The 19,670-nt window shown below is 39.0% G+C and overlaps 2 protein-coding genes across 2 annotated transcripts; one reads left to right on the forward strand and one right to left on the reverse strand.

Moving 5' to 3' along the window:
* Positions 1 to 1,604: 1,604 nt before the first annotated feature.
* On the reverse strand, positions 1,605 to 3,894 carry LOC134753094 (juvenile hormone esterase-like). Its single transcript, XM_063688858.1, has 3 exons — positions 3,702 to 3,894; positions 2,229 to 3,529; positions 1,605 to 1,785 (listed from the first exon to the last, which is right to left on the reverse strand). The coding sequence occupies exons 1-3, from the start codon at positions 3,867 to 3,869 to the stop codon at positions 1,626 to 1,628; spliced, it is 1,629 nt and encodes a 542-aa protein (XP_063544928.1). The 5' UTR covers positions 3,870 to 3,894; the 3' UTR covers positions 1,605 to 1,625.
* A 2,559-nt stretch (positions 3,895 to 6,453) lies between these two features.
* LOC134753421 (zinc finger protein 808-like) lies at positions 6,454 to 7,409 on the forward strand. Its single transcript, XM_063689313.1, has one exon. It carries the CDS (start codon positions 6,746 to 6,748, stop codon positions 7,307 to 7,309), a length of 564 nt encoding a protein of 187 aa, XP_063545383.1. The 5' UTR covers positions 6,454 to 6,745; the 3' UTR covers positions 7,310 to 7,409.
* The last annotated feature ends 12,261 nt before the right edge of the window (positions 7,410 to 19,670 follow it).

A 19,670-nucleotide genomic window follows, 5' to 3' on the forward strand; every position in this document is an offset into this window, starting at 1 on the left:
AAAAAAATAAGGTGTACATATTAAAGGGGCCCACTGACTATCAGTCCGCCGGACGATATCGGCCTGTCAGTTGTTCGGAATTGTCAAATTTTTGTTCTAACTGACAGCCGATATCGTCCGGCGGACTGATAGTCAGTGGGCCCTTTAAGATACCCAAAGGTGGGTCATGGAGCTCTAAAATGGAGACTAATGCCAACTCTAAAATGCCAGAAAGTGTTTTTGTCAAAACTTTCATTTTTGATACAAAGCTTTAATCTCTGACTGTTACTTTTCTTTCAACAGGACAATACTCATCAAGACAATTCTAACAAACCCAAACAAGATTTGTATGTAAAGTTTCAGTTCAATATAATTATGGGAAGTGTGTCTAATTTAGTTTGCAAGATTTGACCCGAATACTATAAAGCTTGCAACTTGTAAAAACGACTCACTTCCTTTAACTTCAGAATATGCTTAAGATTTTTGAATATGCAATATATTGCAATATGCATCGAAATACCTCATTTAGTTAAGTTATGTATTTACCCTATCCTTTGCTACGGGTGACCAGCCCTCTGGCCAGCATTCCTTGCCCAGCAAATTGGCATCGCCATTCAGCGCGGCAATGCTACCAGCCTTCTGGGCACCTTACCATCCGGCGCCGAGCTAGCTCCCATTTTTTAGGGTTCCGTACCCAAAGGGTAAAAACGGGACCCTATTACTAAGACTCCGCTGTCCGTCTGTCCGTCCGTCTGTCCGGCTGTCTGTCTGTCACCAGGCTGTATCTCATGAACCGTGATAGCTAGACAGTTGAAATTTTCACAGATGATATATTTCTGTTGCCGCTATAACAACAAATATTAAAAAGTACGGAACCCTCGGTGCGCGAGTCCGACTCGCAGTTGGCCGGATTTTTACTCGTAAATATGTGTATATATATAGATATTTTTAGTTAATTTAATTTAGTATTATTTCTGTTTTTATATTTTTATGTTTGTTTTAATAATATTAAACTACGTGTTAGAGTAAATGAAACAAAAGAATCAACATTTATGAGCCTTTAATTACCCACGTAGGAATTATGAACTACACAATAAATATTAAAAATAATTTTATACTTACAAACTAATTAATAGCGCAATTCAGGTACAAATTACGCCATCTATTATGGTTTAAGGAGGACCTCTTCAAGGGTACCCGGATCTTTATCGTCACAGGGGGCATTACAGAAAAGCATCGGGCACGTGACGTGACGCTATATTTTCACTTCTGATGAAGCTTAAAGGATGACTCACGTTAGACCGGGCCGTGTCCGGGCCGGATCTTCCGGCGCTTACTTTTCTATGACATGACAGGTGATCGTGATGCTTTCCATAGAAAACGAAGCCCCGGAAGCTCCGGCCCGGACACGGCCCGGTCTAACGTGAGTCATCCTTAAGGAGCCGATATTTGGCATGATAACGTTTAATAATATAGCTTTAAATTCAACAGTTTAAAATGCAAATTTCTGCAGGTTATTAAGATAGCTGCCGGCGCGTCACGGCCCCGAAAGAGTAGACCTTTTTCTGGAATGTTCTCAGCCATTATTTGACCAGGTCCCAGCAGACCTTAGCCGTTATACCGCAATATAGTCAAACCTCCATCAGTCACTCGCTGCTTTTCCCCGTCCCGTACTTATAGAAGAAGGCGCGCCAGAAGTACGCGCGGTCGGGGGTGAGGGGCGCTACGTATTGGGGCTCCAGGTTGATTTCCAGGTGGTGGGGAGCTGGCAGCCACTCGCCGCTGGCCGGGTCCGGGGTTGGAGAGCTGGAAGTTCAATAAAGATTATTGGAGTCCGTCTACGCTAACTTTGCAGCTGCGCCACTATGAAAATTAAGATATATTTGCGCACTTGTAGTCTACAATCTACAACTGAGCTAAGTCGGTCAGTGGTGGATGGTGGTGGTGCGGCTATACATTGTTACTGCCAAGTCACAGCAAGCAAGTCAGTGCAAATTTAGCGTTGTCGTAGTCTAGTAAAGATTTTAGCGTACGAGTGACGCTTTTTGTATGTGATGATATGGCCGAAAAAGAATTACAAGATATATTTCAAGACCAATTTAGAAGCGGCAGAGATATTGACTACCAAGTGTACCAACCAAGCTCTTAGACCAGTGAAGAAAATGAAGTGTATATTGATTTCTCATAAACTTAAACCGAAATGAGAACCTCCTATTAAATCTTAAAATTGTCAAAATAATAGGACTTACCCGAACTTAGCGAAATTGGTCCACATCATCGTCATAAATGTGACTATCCTTGCATCATTCTCGTCCATAGGAAGCGGTAGCCTCTCCAGCTCGAAGATATAGAACAGCTCATCCCGATTAGCAGTCGCCGGCAGACTACTGTTCGTCAGCAGTCTTCCCAAGTTCCTGTTCCCTATGTAGTTAAATACAAACTCATATACTGGAAGACCAGAGGCGTTTACATACAGCTCAGAGAATAAAGACATCGGTCCGGTGTAAGAGAAGTCAGAATTGCAATTTATAAGTCCACCTATTAAAGCTTCATCAGAAGTTACGTTGGTAAAGTAAGTTTCCTTCATAATGTTCCTGAATTCTTCTACTTCGTTCTTAGGCACTATTAGCGAGCGTTGGTCAAGCGCGGAGTAATCTTCGTTCTTTATTCTGTCCATTTGGCTGGTTATCGTATTGTAGTCTAAAGTACTTATTAAACCTTCAACTGTGTTAAGACCGATGATGACGGGCACTGGATTGAATGATTTGTGTTCCTTGCCAGCTGTCAAGATGTTGAAAGGAGTATCAGTCAAGAATGGCTCTTCCCCATCGAAAGTCTCCTCGACAGATGGAATGAAGACAGATTTAGGATGCATCTGTTTGGCTATAGCTTCTTCTACTTTCATGACTGCCGTATCAGTGTACAGTTTGAGTAATTTTTCCGGATCTGTGCTAATTATTTCTAAGGATTTTGCGACTTGGCTGGCGGTAGCTAAGGGGTCATGGTCGAAAGATTCAGGTGTGAACAGTGTACCGCTCTCAGATATCACTCTATGGAACAGACCTTTGGTAGACTCAGAAAGAGTTAAGTATAATGCTGCAGTTCCACCGCTGCCTTGTCCAAAAACTGTAATATTATCGACATCACCGCCAAAGTTAAGTATGTTCTCCTTGATCCATCTTAACGCCTGTCTAATGTCCTTTAATCCAGCGTTTCCTGGAGCACCTTTTATGCCTAGATTCAGGAAACCATAGGCATTAAGTCTGTAGTTAAGAGTGACGATAACCACTCCATGGCTGACTAGGTATTGAGGTCCGTAGAAGGATGGAGAACCAGCTCCAACTCCAAAGCCGCCCCCGTGAATGAACACCATGACAGGCAGGGTGGTGTTTAGGCCAGTGACAGGGGTAGGGGTGAAAACGTTCAGGACGAGGCAGTCCTCGCTGTCACTGGGGGCCGCGAGGGGGTCGTTGGAGGGGAACTGGGGGCAGAGGACGGCGCGGGAGTCCGCCTTGTACACGTCAGAGAAAGTAGGCGGTTCCAGCGGTGCCTGCAAAACATAAGCAATTTAGTGAGTTTCGGGTGTGCGTTCGTTTAACTAAAGTAAGGGAAGGTTAGCACGAAAAATTTCGTTCAATTATGACACGCATGTTCCAGTCTCTATCGCACGCGCATAATTATGTAGCTGTCCCGCCATCATAATAGTTATGTATTAAACTTACCTTAAATTTAACAGGCACGCCATATCTGATCCCCAGGAACTCACAGTACAATCCGTTTGATGCTAAACTTCCCTCCACTTTACCCTGCTTAGTCGAAATAATATATTGTTCATCCCCCCAAGCCACAGCTAAACTGGTGGCGAAAAGCACTAAGCTGAATGTGCTCATGTCCTTTGCTCTTAAAACTATAACAACTTTTTAGTTGTACAACGTTTTTATACTGATAGTTTGGAAAAACACCTTTGATGAATTAAAAAGTTAGGCGTCAATCGATTTTGTAACTTAACACGATAGTAGGTAGGATCGTTTTTAACAACACGTTTCACTTATACGTGATCGGCAGATGAATTATATAAATCGATTTACTAAGAATTATTGCATATTCGATGCGCGCTATCTTGATAGTTGATAATCATATTGATTACTAGCTGTTGCCCACGACTTCGTCCGCGTGGATTTAATTCCCGAAACACACTTTCAAGCCCTTTTTAACCCTATTAGGGGCTGATCGCCAGTAGCATTGATACGTCATAATGACGTCAGCGACGTCATTATGACGTAATAATGCCGTCATTATGACGTCGCTGGCGTCATTTTGCTACCTGGGATGTTTCTACAAAGTTTCAAATTCCTAGCTTAAAATAAAACTTTTACCCCATACAAACTTTCATCCCCTTTTTAACCCCCTTAGGGGTTGAATGTCTCAAAATCACTTCTTATTTCTTGTACACAGTCTAAATGTAACCTGGTGTGCAAATTTGAACTTTCTACCTTACGCATTTATTTATAGGTATAGATTACTTAGCTTTTGCCCGCGACTTCGTCTGCGTGGAGTTAGTAATTTGGGTAGCTTATTTTTTATCTAATCGATTCCCCATACAAACTTCCACCCCCCCCTTTTCACCCCCTTGAAATAAAATGAAATGAAATATGAAATGAAATGAAATATTTATTTGCTTAAACATGGTAATTACATACAGATGTTATAAATTAATTGATTTAGTATCACATGTTAAGCCAAAAAAATGGCATGCAAATTTAAAACTAAATAAGAACTTTTATTACAATTTCAAAATTAATATTGAAAAACAAATTTATTAAAAGGATGACTTCTGGGATAAAAACTACCCTATGTCCTTCACCGGGACTACTATCTCTATATACCAAATTTCAACTAAATCGGTTCAGCGGTTTAAGCGTTATTAAGAGGTAACAGACAGACAGACAGACACACTTTCGCATTTATAATATTATAGTATGGATTATGAAATCTGTGATGAAACATAATATTATCTAACATTTATTTAATAACTCGATGATACAATTATGTAATTTTATTTCTCATCCTTCGTCAACGTAATGAAATACATAGTAAAAATAAAAATGTATTAACAATACAAAATGTATTAAGTGGTAACAATTTAGATTATTTGGGATTTCTACGGACTTATCTATTTACTGTCTAGCATGACTTTGTCAGTTTGAATCGCGACTAGACGTAATTAAAATAATAGGAGATTTGCCATATCTATTTTTTCCCTGTTTTTTAATTTCTTGTACCTACTAACAGGTGGTTTGCCAGACAATGCATTTTTATACCACCACGGTGGCAAACAAGTGTGTTTCCTGTCTGATGTTAAGTGGTTACACACACGTTACCGACAATACAAGCTTACAAGGATTCATACTAAAGGCCCCAGTACACAGTGGCTAACGATGGGCCATGCCAAGCCACTGCCATGGGCAACTGTGTGAACACCAGAACGCTACGCCATGATTCCCATACGATTCCTTTGAAGTATCAAAAAACCCGGCCAAGTGCGAGTCGGACTCGCGCACTTAGGGTTCCGTACCATCATGCCAAAAACGGCAAAAAAATCACGTTTGTTGTATGGGAGCCCCACTTAAATATTTATTTTATTCTGTTTTTAGTATTTGTTGTTATAGCGGCAACAGAAATACATCATCTGTGAAAATTTCAACTGTCTAGCTATCACGGTTCATGAGATACAGCCTGGTGACAGACAGACGGACAGTGGAGTCATAGTAATAGGGTCCCGTTTTACCCTTTGGGTACGGAACCCTAAAAACCGACTTCCCGATTGCGCACCACGACAGACAACTGACGGCCAGTCGTCCGCCATTGTATACCATTGCCCACTACACAATATGGCGATGGCTTGTCATGGATCATCCTTGACCACTGTTTACTGGGGCCAGGAGCACTAGACTAACACCTTACTCACCACCAGAAACACAATACTATTAATACATATACCCACAGAGTGAGTAACAGTGCTATTATGGCTGTGGTTTTCTATAAGATAAGGGGGTACTTCCCAAGTTGGGCTGCTCCATATTCGAGAGAGAAAATTTCACACACGCACGAGATTTTCAGAGAGAATATTAATCTTGTTTTCGTATTTCGGAGATTGACAGACTTTTTTTTAACTTGTCTTTGACAATATGTATTGTTTTCAATGTTAATCTTACCAATACCAAGTGTTACCGAAATAAGTTGTATTATACACACTAAATCATTGTTTTTTTTCTTTCTAAGCGTTGCGTGTGTGACGCACCCATAAGTAAGAGCGAGAAAGAAATATCGCTTTCTCGCTCTTACTTATGGGTGCGTACACGTAACGCTTTTTAAGCTCTCGTGCTAATGGGGCCTTATGCTGACAAGCTGACAAGCTTAACTGGGTCAAGTGCAGTCATATTTCGCAGTCTTAAAAACGCCTAAACGAAACGTATTTTTTGACGTTTCTTGGCTGTCGCTGTCTATAAAAATTGAAGCAAATCGTGTGAAAGTTTTCAATAAAATCGATAAAGTCACCTTTTCTTTCTTCAAAACATTAATAATTAGTGTGTTTATTGCTTACAAGAGACCCTTGTAACGATCGAACAGCCGCTGTGAACGAAATCCGTCCTTTCTCAATAGTGCTTACGTGTGTACAAAGTATCGGTACTAAATCGTGATCCCATTGTTGTGTTCAGTTATGATAGTGTGATTGGAATAAAGAATAAAGCTAATCGGCTTAGTTATGAATAAAAAGCCCGCCCGTACTGGTCCGAAAATACGAATAACTCGAGCCGCGTTCCGACTGAAAAAAAGCGACGACCCTCCGCTATTCCAGCCGAGGGCAGTCGACGAGCATAAATATATCTACACCTGCCAGTATTGCAGGTTAAAGTTTACTCAGAACAGTCAGTTCTTCCGCCACATGACGTCGAATCATGAGACTCAGCAGAAACAAGCAACTTACGAGTGCAATAACTGTCAAGTCGTGTTTTCTAAGAAGGCAAACTTGGATTTGCACTGTCAGACGCATCATCAGGTGAAGAGTAAGTCGAGATGCGAGTCTTGCTCCATCACATTCAAGTCTAGACATTGTCTGCGAAGACATTTGAAACTGAAGCAGCTTATGATGGAGAACGCTTGCCTTAACTGTCATAAAAAGTTTATGAATAAAGACCGTTTAGCGAAACATGTTAAGAACAAGCATACGTTCAAAAATGTGACGCATCAGTGTGATATCTGCTCCGTCAAGTTTAAGGAGAAGGAATCGCTGCTGAACCATTTAAACCGCATCCATAAGAAGTTATGATTCAGGAAGCATGTTATAGTTTCTTAATTATTTGGGTTTATTTCGGTTCAATGTGTAAGTTAAGGTCAATCAACTTCTTTTTGTATTCTGTCCTGCTGCGTACAACACTCACTATAAAATAGTTTCTTAACCTTTCGTATGCTTAGGAGCAGCTCTGCTCCATATATGTGGTATTTTCTATAAAAAGAGACCTTATTGTCGATGGTGCTTACGCCATTATTAATGATGCTCCGATATAAATACAGTGCCACGTGACGCTGTGCGGCGTAAGCACCATCGACAATAAGGTCCCTTTTCATAGAAAATGCCCCATATACTCAACTTAACCATGAAGTTCTCACTATTGCTATTTATATGGCAATTTTATGACATGCGTATACGAAAGGTTTAAATTATGATTATTATTCAGGTTACTAAGATGCTTAGGCCATGACCAATTATGACAATATTATTTATTAACAGTGGTCTCCAAACATTTTGGCCCCGGTGCAACAACCAGGCCTTTGGTCTAATTCACTCTATGTGGGCCAAAGTAAATACACATAGTTTAGAGAACCCTGCTCCATAACATCCTAAAAGATGTCCTATAAAAATGAGTTGATTGATCCTTACACAGGATTATCAAAAAAAAATTGTCATCACACATCAGCTTTCTGATCTGAAACCTACTTGTTTTCAATATTGTAAAACTACCCAATGGGGTTGGCAACTGTCAAAGGTTTGCATAGATGGCGCCATCATAGCTTGCCCCTTTTTCTAGGAGATTTGGCTTAAAGAGCTGCCATCCAGGGCATAAAATTTCATAAAAAAAACAAAAATTGCTATGCTGACATCATCTGCTAAGTAAAGGGTGTCCCAAAAAGGACGCAAGATTTGAAATTGATGAAAAACAAATTTTGTTTTCGTTGTTTGTGTTTCGTGTGGAATAATACGTCAGGCAAATGTCCTCCTAGGCTTTGCTGGCACATACACACTCCTTTGTCAAAATTTTCTACGACCATTTTGCATAGATGCGGCTGAATTTCTCCGATGCAGCGTCGAATTTCCTCTTTTAAAGCATGAGTGGTTGTGGGCTTAGTGGCATAGACTTTAGACTTTAAATAACCCTATAAAAAGAAGTCTAAAGGCGTTAAATCCCAAGATCTAGGGGGCCAATTCTGATCACCGAATCGAGAGATCACACAACTAGGAAATATTTCATGCAGCTGCTGAGTGGCAAGTGGCCCCGTCTTGTTGAAACCACATTGCTTCCACATCGATATTTTTGTTCCAATTTTACAAACCCTAAACATTCAGCTGTCGAATAGTTTTTTTTAGGGTTGCCAGCACTAAAATACAAAAATGGCGGCAAATTGAAATCTTTCGTCCTTGTCACCCTTTACTTTGACAAGCCAACCCCATTATAGCCCAAAAGCTTGCAACAATGGTCCAAAATGAACTCTAATATCTTTGTCCAGAAGTGACAATAATTTAAATGTTGTAGTTCGAAAGCGCCCCTTCCACACTCGTGGGCAAAGTGTGTAGTCTAGTTCGCTAATCAGCAAAATCGACTCCACACTCGCGTTCGCGGCTTCGCACCGCGTAGTCTGAAGCGGGCTTAAAGCAAAAATAAAAGAAAAATCTCAGAAAACCAAATAGAAGATTGGTACATAATTACATAATGAACCATAGTTATTACATAAAGAACCAGGACCATAGTTGTAGTCTTGTAGTGCTGGACTAAGTTGGGTAATTTTACAGTACTTTTTTTTACTTACCTTTTTTATTTCTAATATTCTTCTAGAAGTTAGACTAAAATATTTGCTCTTATTAAATCACACTAATAATTTTCTTGCTTATAATAAAATTAAGAATATCTTTGTATTCCTTTTTATAAAATGTTACGTATCCATTTCTTTACTATTTATGTAACTAAAATTGTTTTCTTGTAATTATCTCTAATTTACCATGATGTAAATAGCTACGCAAGATTATATTTAGCTTTAAGACTTATTTGATTTAGCAGGTGTCTAAACCTTATAAGTTGTGTTTTTATATCCAGATACTAAATGTGCCATTTTCAACCAAAAGGGTACTTATTGTCGCTTGTCAGTAAGGCGCTATTTCCATATAGCTTCAATTAGAAATCAACCTTATCGACAAGCGACAATGTGGTACCTTTTGGTTGAAAACGTCACAAATAACTACAAACTTTTTTTTTAGTTGCCTTATTTCAACATTCAACGCAATAGCTCTTGTTGTCTTATGCGGTTATCTTACTGATGCGGATTCGCACGCTGGTTGTGCGAGCCAGTGGCGTAGCTAGGCGTGGGCGAAGTGTGCCGTCGCCCACGGCCTCGCGCCCCAAGGGGGGCCTCGCGCGAGGCCCCTTCGGGCACAGTGAAAGTAAAGGGCCTCGCAGATGCGATTTCGCCCACGGCTAGATTAATTCACGCTACGCCACTGGTGCGAGCGAGACGGCGCTGTGCATGTATATGGCGATGTCCCGCTCAGTGCTCACACATGGCGTGTGGATTCACATCCAATGTGAAGATCAATAAAAGCTTTATATCAACAGTGACATGTAAGGGAAATTCTTTGTTTGATATAGGAAAATCTCACCATCACCAAGACACAAGACAGACTTGATCTGTTGTAGCAAGAATGTTGGCGTGTGACTGATTTTTGTATGTAAAAAAAGGAAAGGAATATGTTAAAAACGCTAAGGAAGTCCCATTTTCTATGAGATTACTAACTGCCCTTCTAAGCCAAATAGTGCTATCTCAAAAACAAATGTTTTTGAAAATTGAATCTATAGAAATTAAAGTATAAGTCAGCAATAAATTTTCTTTTGAGATGGCGCTATTTGGCTTAGTTGGGCATAATATTAATAGCTTAAGTACTTATGACGTTTGGCAGTAATTTTGTAGAAGGTATTTTTATTTATCTCGAATAATATAGTTTAAGTATTAAAGCTTTCTATGCAGAAGTAAAATATTGTTGTATTTTTCGTCCCCAAAGGGGATAGAGCTGTGAAGCGTGTTTTTAATTTCGATTAGTAATTATCCGTGAAAAATCTAAAAGAGAAATCGCAAACCAAGCTAACAGCATGGCAAAGTGCGGCCATGTCATTTCTATGTAAATATGTCGTTTACAATGACACTCCCCCACTTTGTTCTGTTCAAATCGATGCAAAGTTAGCTTAGACGGACTGTATATAGTTATTAAAATACTTTTAAATTGAAAGAGTTTAGTAGAAGGTATTTTTTTTATCTAAAACACTCATAATTTTTTGTAAATTCTTGGCAGTTTTTCTTTTAAATTTAAGTTGTAACGTTTTAATAATAAAAATACATTTTCCACGTGATTTTGCGGGTCGAACAAAACTTGGCAACACAACATACAGTAGCCAAGCGGCCAAGGTGTTCACACATATCTGAACAACCTCTATTATGAAAACGGTGCGTGTTTAGATATTCTTGAGGACCTTGGCCGTATCTATATATTTTCTGGCGACTACATTCAAAATGGTAGCCCACCATTATGTCGAACTTGTAATAAAATATTGCTTAGAGTCCGTCACGTTGATTTGACTCATTACCGACTTTGCAATGACGAAGTGTGGCTGAAACGTCCACATTCTGTCGCTTCAGTCGCTTGCAAAGTCTGTGCTGTTATTTTGGACTGACTAAGACTAATAAACCAAAGAGGTTTACAATAGTGGCATGCTGGCAAAAGTTGTATGAATATTTAAAGTGAATAAATAAATTAAAAAAAAAGTAACACCGGCTTCCGACATGTCGGAAGGGAGGAGCCCAAGCGATATCTTACCGTACAAATCATTTTGCCATTTTTTGCGGGGGGAAATCTGCACAGTCTCACTTCTCACTTACTACATGCAAAATCCAATCTGTAATGACGACACAAATACATGGAAAATGGCAGTCAAAGACAAATCTTGCACAACTCGATTTCTTTTTGTGTACGGACGAGCAGGGGCGTAGCTAGAGGATATGGCGCCTGGGGCAGTCACCAAATTAGCACCCCCTGACGACTGACAAAAGTTCCCTGCTGCTGCCTTTTGCCCATTTTGCCCCCCCCCCCCTTGGATGGCGCACGGGTAGAGTTGTGCCGTTCCCGGTAACATTACCCATTTTGTATAGAGAATGTTACCGAGCGAGAAATTTCCCCATACAAAATGGGGAATGTTACCGGGAATGGCACAAGTCTACACGGGGCACTTGCCCCCCCCCCCCCCCCCCCTGGTTACGCCACTGCGGGCGAGTGACAACACGCACCGCCATCGGTACGTACAGTTGTACCTATGCTTCGGCAGAGGGGAAATGGTACGAATGCCGTCTCCCTTCCCGGTGTTACTCGAAGGGACTTACCCTTGGTATCATTAAGTCACACCAACCTAACCGTCGCCAAGATGTTATTGTCAAGTTTCACGTATTTTAAGCATGTTTTGAAATGAGACCATAACTTCGAGCGGCTTTTTGTCGGCGAGTTCTTGACACTTAAATCCCATCACTGTAGTAAGATACGGCACCAGCCGATATCTTTTACATACTATTTGACACACGAGAAGCTGTAATATATATTTTGGTATCTTACGATATCTTATCGGAAGGCGTTTGCAGATGCCTTGCGATATATCGCTCGGTATATTTCGTCTCTCACAATGTAGGTGCTAGACAGAGCGATATATATTTTGGTATCGTTGCTGTGTGGTGCTTAACTGCTTAGCGATACTCTGAGTAAGATCTGTCGGTATCTGCCGATATGTTATCGCTCCGTCTGTGACACAGTCTTAAGTTATTTTGACAGTAACAGTGAGCTGGGTTTCCATTTAGTTAAGCTTACCAGAGACTAGTGAAGAATAAAGACTCCCCATACAGTGCTGTTTCTCATCATAATGTTGCACTTTGCAGTTAGCATACTAGATTATCAAAGACAGTTGATTGTAATAGAGAGGTAGTCTAAGAATAAAATGGGCCTCTTAGTTTGACCTAATTTATCTTTGGTTTGCCATCCAAACAAGGTGGCGCTGTACTACGCCATATGTTTTGCGGTCTGGGGCCCGTTTCTCAAAACCTTTAACTTGTAATACAAGCGGATGTCACTTTGACAGCTTTTGTTAGAAAGGGACTTCCACTTGTATTACAAGCTACAAGCTTTTGAGAAACGGGCCCCTGATTGTCAAAAGTTGACTTTCTCTCGTTTACCTGTCACATTTGAAGCACGAAATTGTCTTAGATTTTACGCATCTTTACTCAATCAATGTAACTTTGATATTAGCGAGGTTTTAGAATAGCTCGAAATGGCTAGTATCAAGATTTTTATACGCACCTTAAGGTTTGTAAACAAAAAGGAAGGAATTGAAAGGTTAAGAGCGATAATTGGACCGGTGTTCCGAAAGGTCGCAAGTTCGAGTCTTGCCCGAAGTGATGAATTTTTCTATTTTCCTTTAGCAGCAGCTCGCAGGCGTATCTACGTGTTCGATAAAAAATAGTTTTATTAATGTTTTATTGGGTAATAATAACAATGAAAGCGAAGTTTGTTCAAATTTATACTCTTTGTTATTACTAGTCTCTGGCTTATAATGTATTTTTTTATAAGTAGTGAGAAATGTGTAAAGAAATAAAAAAAGTTGATTAACCTTAAAGCGTTTTACTATTATAATCCTGATACTTCATATAAATTCCTGACTACATCGAATCAATCCGAATAAGAATTGGCGTAGCCACTATTTTATACGAAAGCCAAAATAATCTTTAACTTCCCATTCATGCCACTAAAATGCAACCGTTCTGTAATCCGGCGTTCGACTGTGTAAACTGCCGGATTATAGGGCGGGTCAGAGCTAATTACCGATCACCGAATTACTGCTATGGGCGTGCCGGATTTGCGAGCGCCGGTACCTAAACTGACACCCCACTGTTGTAGGTCTAAAAAAGGTAGGTATAAGATAAGGTATTCCATAGGGTCACTGGTTAATAATAAACAAATGTAGTGCATAAAATTATTTTAATATTCATTAACTCGTATCGGCGCAATATAGTTATTGAATATTTATACTGTAATGGTGTTAAATTTTAGAGTTTATCACCGTTAGCCCGCTTCCCCACTTGGCGGCGCGGTATCGGTGCAGTACCAGTATTTTTTTCTCATTGGTGCAGATTCGCGGGCGCGGGGCGCGGTCCCGAATCTGCACCAATCAGGAAGAAATACTGCTTACTGCACCCTCAGAATAATGACTAACATTATTCTGAGATTGCACCGATACGTGACCGATACCGCGCCGCCAAGTGGGGAAGCGACCTTACAGATATAGGTACGTACAGTCAGTACCAGTAGGTAAGGTAGTAGTGTATGAAACAACGCGTCAACAGTACGAGTAAAGTAACTAGTAAGAGTACCCGCCACCCTCGAATACTTTCCCAAAGAAGGTTTTCGTTCAAAAGTAGAGATAGACACTTTTGACGAATAGTTTTATACTATAAGGTGCGTCGGGGTACGATTGAACGGGTTTTTCATGCGGGGTAAGATGAAAAATCGCCCGTAATGCTTCGGCATACCATAGAGTAACTTATACTAGAGCGGTACTGTCATAGTAAATTTTGTAACCCCAGTAAATTCACTGCCATCTGTCGACACACTTTAAAACTAAAAATAAATATTTATAAAAATACGATAAAATGTATTTAAATATGGATAAATGATTTTTTTTATTTGCATTAATTATTTTTATGATTTTGACCCATGCTCTTTCACTGATATGCGTTAAAATTGTTAAATAACAAACGAAACCGTCAACGCCATCTATACGACAGTAAGCCAAAGCTAGTAGCGCCCTCTGAACGAGAATCAAATTTTCTTGATTTTCGAGGCACGTTTTTTCCTAGACTGTATACATCTATTACGGAGTTATATCTGTCTTTGGGCATACGGACGATTTATTACCCCTCGTGAAAACCCCGTTCAATCTTACCACCTTACGCTACTTTAGATGCCGACTGTGCTAACAACAACAGCAGCTAGCCAGTACTAGGCCTTAATCTCTTGCAATAAGGTTCAAATTCAGTTTACAGTGGTATATATATATATTCCTATATACTCTGGCTAATCCACTTTGTCAGTAGAAAAAGGCGCGAAATTCAAATTTTCTATGGAAGGAAAACGCTTCGAACCTACATTTTTTTTTAATTTGTCGCATTTTTTTAATGACTAAAATGGCTTGCCAAACTAAATAAAAATAAAAATCATTTATTTCAGGTCTCAAAACCCCATATATTATCACATTACAAAATATAAAATAAAAAATATAAAATAACATTAATAAAAATTAAAATTATACAACATTAACCCTACAATGCTTTTTATATATGTACTATTAATTAATTATTTAATTATTTAAAAATCATCACTTTGTTTAGCCAGTGATGATTTGTTTGTGAAACTATATAGTTGTTTTTGTATTCGTCATTCAACCGTAGAACGTAACTTTATACCTACCTATATATTTTACATTTTTTATTGCATTAATAACGCGCAATAATAGTGTGATGAAATGTAATACTTAGGCAGGTGTCTGACCGATGGCATCAGAAAACAGCGAGATTAAATTTGCTGACATTGCAGGTAGGTATGGGTTTTCAAGATAAATCTCTTGCCAGAAAGTGTACACAATTAATGATTGCATGCACTCGCACGGTTATCTTGCGCAAGAAAATATATCATTACTACTCACTTTTTAGGGTTTCGTAACCAAAGGGTAAAAACGGGACCCTGTTACTTAAGACTCCACTATCCGCCTGTCTGTCACCAGGCTGTATCTCATGAACCGCTATAGCTAGAAAGTTAAAATTTTCACAGATGATGTATTTCTGTTGCCGCTGTAACAACAAATACTACAAAAGTATGGAACCCTCGGTGCGCGAGTCCGACTCGCACTTGTCCGGTTTTTTTGTCCATGGTCAGACAGCTGCCTTAGCTCCTCTAAAGTAAAAATATACAATTCACAGATACAATTAATACAATGTCAATTAGCATCAATATTGTATGCCAATACAATTGCTAAGGATCAAGATGATAGTTTTTAGCCGGGATGAAATATCTCGAGCGTATGATGTGCCTTGTATAATTATATTCTGGCCGTAGTTATTGAGGGAGGCCAGTTTATCTTATTAAATTTATAATTTGTTGCCATTAGGTAACCAACCAAAAATACTCCTAAAGCAATTGAAAATAGGTATAAAACATTTAATTAGCAAATAAGCCACAGGGGCACTTTTACATGTAAATTTTTACAAGCAATACAATTAACCAAAAATTACAAAAAACAATTACAAATATGGAATCAATGAAATATTAGATACTTTGTTAGAGATGTATCCAGTCCAAATGTCGAATTACACAAAAAAACTAATAAAAAATATACAAACAACAGACAATTACTAAAATTGTTTAGAGATGTAAGTCTCTAGGTGTCAGAGATAAAACATATATAATAAATAAATAAACTATCATCAAATTATTCTTAGAGGTAAAGTAATGTATATAAGAAATTTTCTTATATACATTACTTTTTGCAGAGGTATAGAATCTCTAAATATTACAATAAATATTGTCTATATGTATTTATATAAAAGCCAAAGCCAACCCAGATACCACTCAAATTAATAAATAAGGGTCTCCCTACATATAGCGACACGGAATTGGAAAAAGCCAATAGAAAAAAACCCTTTATGTCTGCGCAATAAGAGCGATAGAGGCGTCAGCAGGCATTGGCTGATGTGAGCTAGTTAGCCCGATGCCACGCTGCACACCCCGCTGAGCACTCCGCTTCGAGTGTCCACTCAGGCCTTACAGTGTTGCTAAAGTATGAACTGCTTGTGGTTTTTTAATTGCCTTTTTTAAACTTAATATACTTACAATGGGATACCCATTGACCCTCATGACAGCCATGAACCATACTATGCAAATTAAATTTGAAAATGTCTAACAGTTTATTACTGCCAATTGATTCACAATGTAGATGTCCCATAAAGCTTAACACAGATAGTGTTGCTATTTATAAGAAATTAATTAACAATAACAATATTACGAAGAGCCCCCTGGACCCTTTAATAGCTTGAATATGCATGGCTTTATTTCTTGATAAAAAAACTTAACTACTTGTGATGATAACAGCAAATAACTTCATTTTTCACCATTCTATATGATATCTGAAGACTTAACAAGTTTACCGTTCAAAAATCCCATTTTATGCTTTTCCCGAACATGTCTGACCAGATGGTCCTTCCGTTTGTAAGTTTGTGAACACAGTGGGCACACTACGAACTGGTTTAGATGCTGCGATTTCACATGGCGGAGCATATGGTCTCTGCGCTTAAATGATGTCTCACAGTGCGGACAGATGTGTCTTTCCGTTAGCAGATGAGTCAGTTCGTGTTTCTCTAACTCTGGTAGACTACCACACTCATATTCACACTCTCTACAATGGTAAATCTGCGGTCCTGTCGCGTGTTTTCTTTTTATGTGCTTCAGAAGTAAATCTTGACGTTTGTGGTCTTGCCCGCAAACAGGGCATAAGCAGAACTTCTGATTAGAATGTAGACTTAGCATGTGCCGCTTTAAATGGTCCTGCCTACGGAAAGTAGCGGTGCAAATGCCGCAAGTAAGTATTTTTTTCTGCCCGTGCATTTCAACATTGTGGTGTTCGCATTCGACTTGGTTTTCGAACGTGAGATCGCAGTGGGAACAGTAGTTGTTGAATTCAGTGATTCTTTGATTAGAAGGCCGTGGTGTGATCGTAACTTGACTACCGAAAGAGTGTAACATATATTTGTTACCCTCGGAACCATCTAAATAGTAACTCGTTTTCACACTTTCCACCATTGTTTTTGATAAAAGAGTACGTATGTTTGAGGAAAAAAGTTTAATTAAGCATTGTAAATTCTGTAAACGATTCCTTTACGTGAAAATAAGCGGTAAACATAAAATTTTAGCATAAATAAATAAATTTCGTTTATATGGTTCATACACAGATTGACACAATGACACAATTGTCAATTGACATTGACAGAAGCCCAATTTCTTTTTTATCATTTTGGCCTGGATGCGAGGTCTTTAAGCCAAACAGAATAGAAAGTTGTTTAGACGTTTTTCATTTTAAAAGTACAGGCTTGGTACAGGCGGTCGTATCGGACCGCGACCTTGGTGTAGTCGTGTAGTCAAAATAATATAGTTGGTCAAACCAAATTGTCAGTAAGTACGAACAAAAAAAAACAATACTCATCCATTTTCTTACACACTATCGAACGTGCGCCGGACCGCACTAAGGTCCTCCATACTAATTTTGAATTTCGCGCCTTTTTCTACTGACATAGTGACATATAGTCTGTCAAGCCATTTCCGTTAGTGGGAAATAGCGGCAAATTTAAAAAATGTAGCGAAGGGTTATCGTCAGATAGGAAATTTGAATTTCGTGCATTTTTCTACTGACAAAGTTGCTTGACAGACTATGATTATTTTGCCAGATTATATTATAGAGGGCGGTAGGCAAGCGGTAGGTGATATAAATATTCAAAGTAAAGCTGGTCAAGCAAATCTTGTCAGTAGAAAAAGGCGCGAAATTCAAATTTTCTATTGGACGATATCCCTTCGCGCCTACATTTTTTAAATTTGCCGCCTTTTTGTACTGACAAGATTTGCTTGACCAGTTACAATTTTGTCGTTTTGAATTTTTTTTTCTTACCCGCCATGGCACAGTTATTATTAACGTCGCGCGGGTGCACGGAGCGGGCGCACGCGGTCATTGGTGAAACTGTAGGTATAATCAATAATTCTCTTTGGTAAAATCCGCCACACGCGCCCGCGTCAGCGGCGCTCATACTCGCCCGCTCTGTGCACACGCGCGACCAAAGAGTAAAGTAAGTATAATATGCATGGAGACTGTATAAAGGAGCCAAATCTCTATGGATGAAAAGTGTCCATCAAAAAACAGTAATTAGGCGGCGCCACCATACACCGAAATACTACCAAAAACAACCTACGTAATTTGGTCGGGTTATTTGTTGCCTTATATGGTTCATCTTATACTCATGTCCCAGAGCCTAACTAGCGCCACCGGAGAGATTAGGAACTATTATTTAAAGCTTAACGCGGTCACTTTTACAACAATTCTGCCATAAGAGATAGCGATCCTTTCTATACCATCCATAATAATATGTGCGCGACTATGGATGGTATAGAAAGGATGTCAATCTTGTACTTGTATATATGTACTTTTATTATGTACCTATGTTACAACTTCTTGAATAAACGTCTGTTATTTTTTTATTATTATTATAATTAATCTCTTATGACAGAATTGTTGCAAAAGTGCCCGCTTTCAGCTTTAAATAATAGTTCCTAATCTCTCCGGTGGCGCTAGTTAGGCTCTGGGACATGAGTATAACATGAACCATATAATGAGGGCTAACGCGTATGAATTCGCCGCTAGGGGCGCTAGTGTAGATGGTGGTCTTTTCCATAGTTCGAAATGTCACTTGTCACTTCAACGACTGACAGCTGTTATTATATCCTCTTTGGTCTTTTGGACCACCATCAACAGAGGCGCCAACTGGTGAGGAAAAAATATATATATAGATAATAGATAAAAATATATAGATCTATGAAACTTCCCATACAATAATATTTTCACCTCAGCAGCTCGAACAAGCCTACTTCAAGAAAGTGCGACTTTCCTCACTCCAGGGAGCGAAAAAAAGTAAATTTTTACAAGATTTTATTTAACTTACAATGTACCTATGTAAGTATGTTTGTAATATCACAGACAATATATTGTCTGTGGTAATATGTATGTCACATGTTTGTAAGGGTCAAATCTTGCAAGTTAAATTTGACCCACTTCCCGGTTTCCGATGAAGCTGAAAATTTGCATACATATGTAAGTCGGGTGACAATGCAATATTATGGTACCATCGACCTGATCTGATGATGGAGACAGGAGGTGGCCATAGGAACTCTGTGATAAAACAACAACCTAATTGTGTTTGAGGTTTTTAGAATTGTCTCGATGAGTATTAGTTGCCTGTGGAAAGAAAAGTACAGTCAGCGATAAAAGCTTGTACCAAAAATGAATTTTATGCCAAAAACTTATTTAATTTAGTGAAGGCCATGAACTGCCACTTCATACTTCGGTCTATTACAAATTCGAAATACTTAACCTTTAATATGTTCTCACTACTGAGTTGAAAAATTATATGTGTCACACGAGAGCAAAGTTATTTTACATCTCGTGTTTTTGAGTTCCTCGCTACGCTCAAGATTCTAACAGATTCTTTTCTTTCAATTATAGGATCTTTCGCTTTCT

This window comes from Cydia strobilella, chromosome 26 (assembly GCF_947568885.1).
Source record: "Cydia strobilella chromosome 26, ilCydStro3.1, whole genome shotgun sequence".
In the NCBI taxonomy this organism is placed as follows: domain Eukaryota; kingdom Metazoa; phylum Arthropoda; class Insecta; order Lepidoptera; family Tortricidae; genus Cydia; species Cydia strobilella.

Excerpts from the sequence above, each read along its gene's own strand:
- LOC134753094 (XM_063688858.1), bottom strand. The coding sequence starts at position 3,869 with ATGAGCACATTCAGCTTAGTGCTTTTCGCCACCAGTTTAGCTGTGGCT. Across the intron at positions 3,530-3,701 it reads GCGTGCCTGTTAAATTTAAG|GCACCGCTGGAACCGCCTAC; the intron begins GTAAGTTTAATA and ends TATGTTTTGCAG. Across the intron at positions 1,786-2,228 it reads ACCAATTTCGCTAAGTTCGG|CTCTCCAACCCCGGACCCGG; the intron begins GTAAGTCCTATT and ends TTGAACTTCCAG.
- LOC134753421 (XM_063689313.1), top strand. The coding sequence starts at position 6,746 with ATGAATAAAAAGCCCGCCCGTACTGGTCCGAAAATACGAATAACTCGA.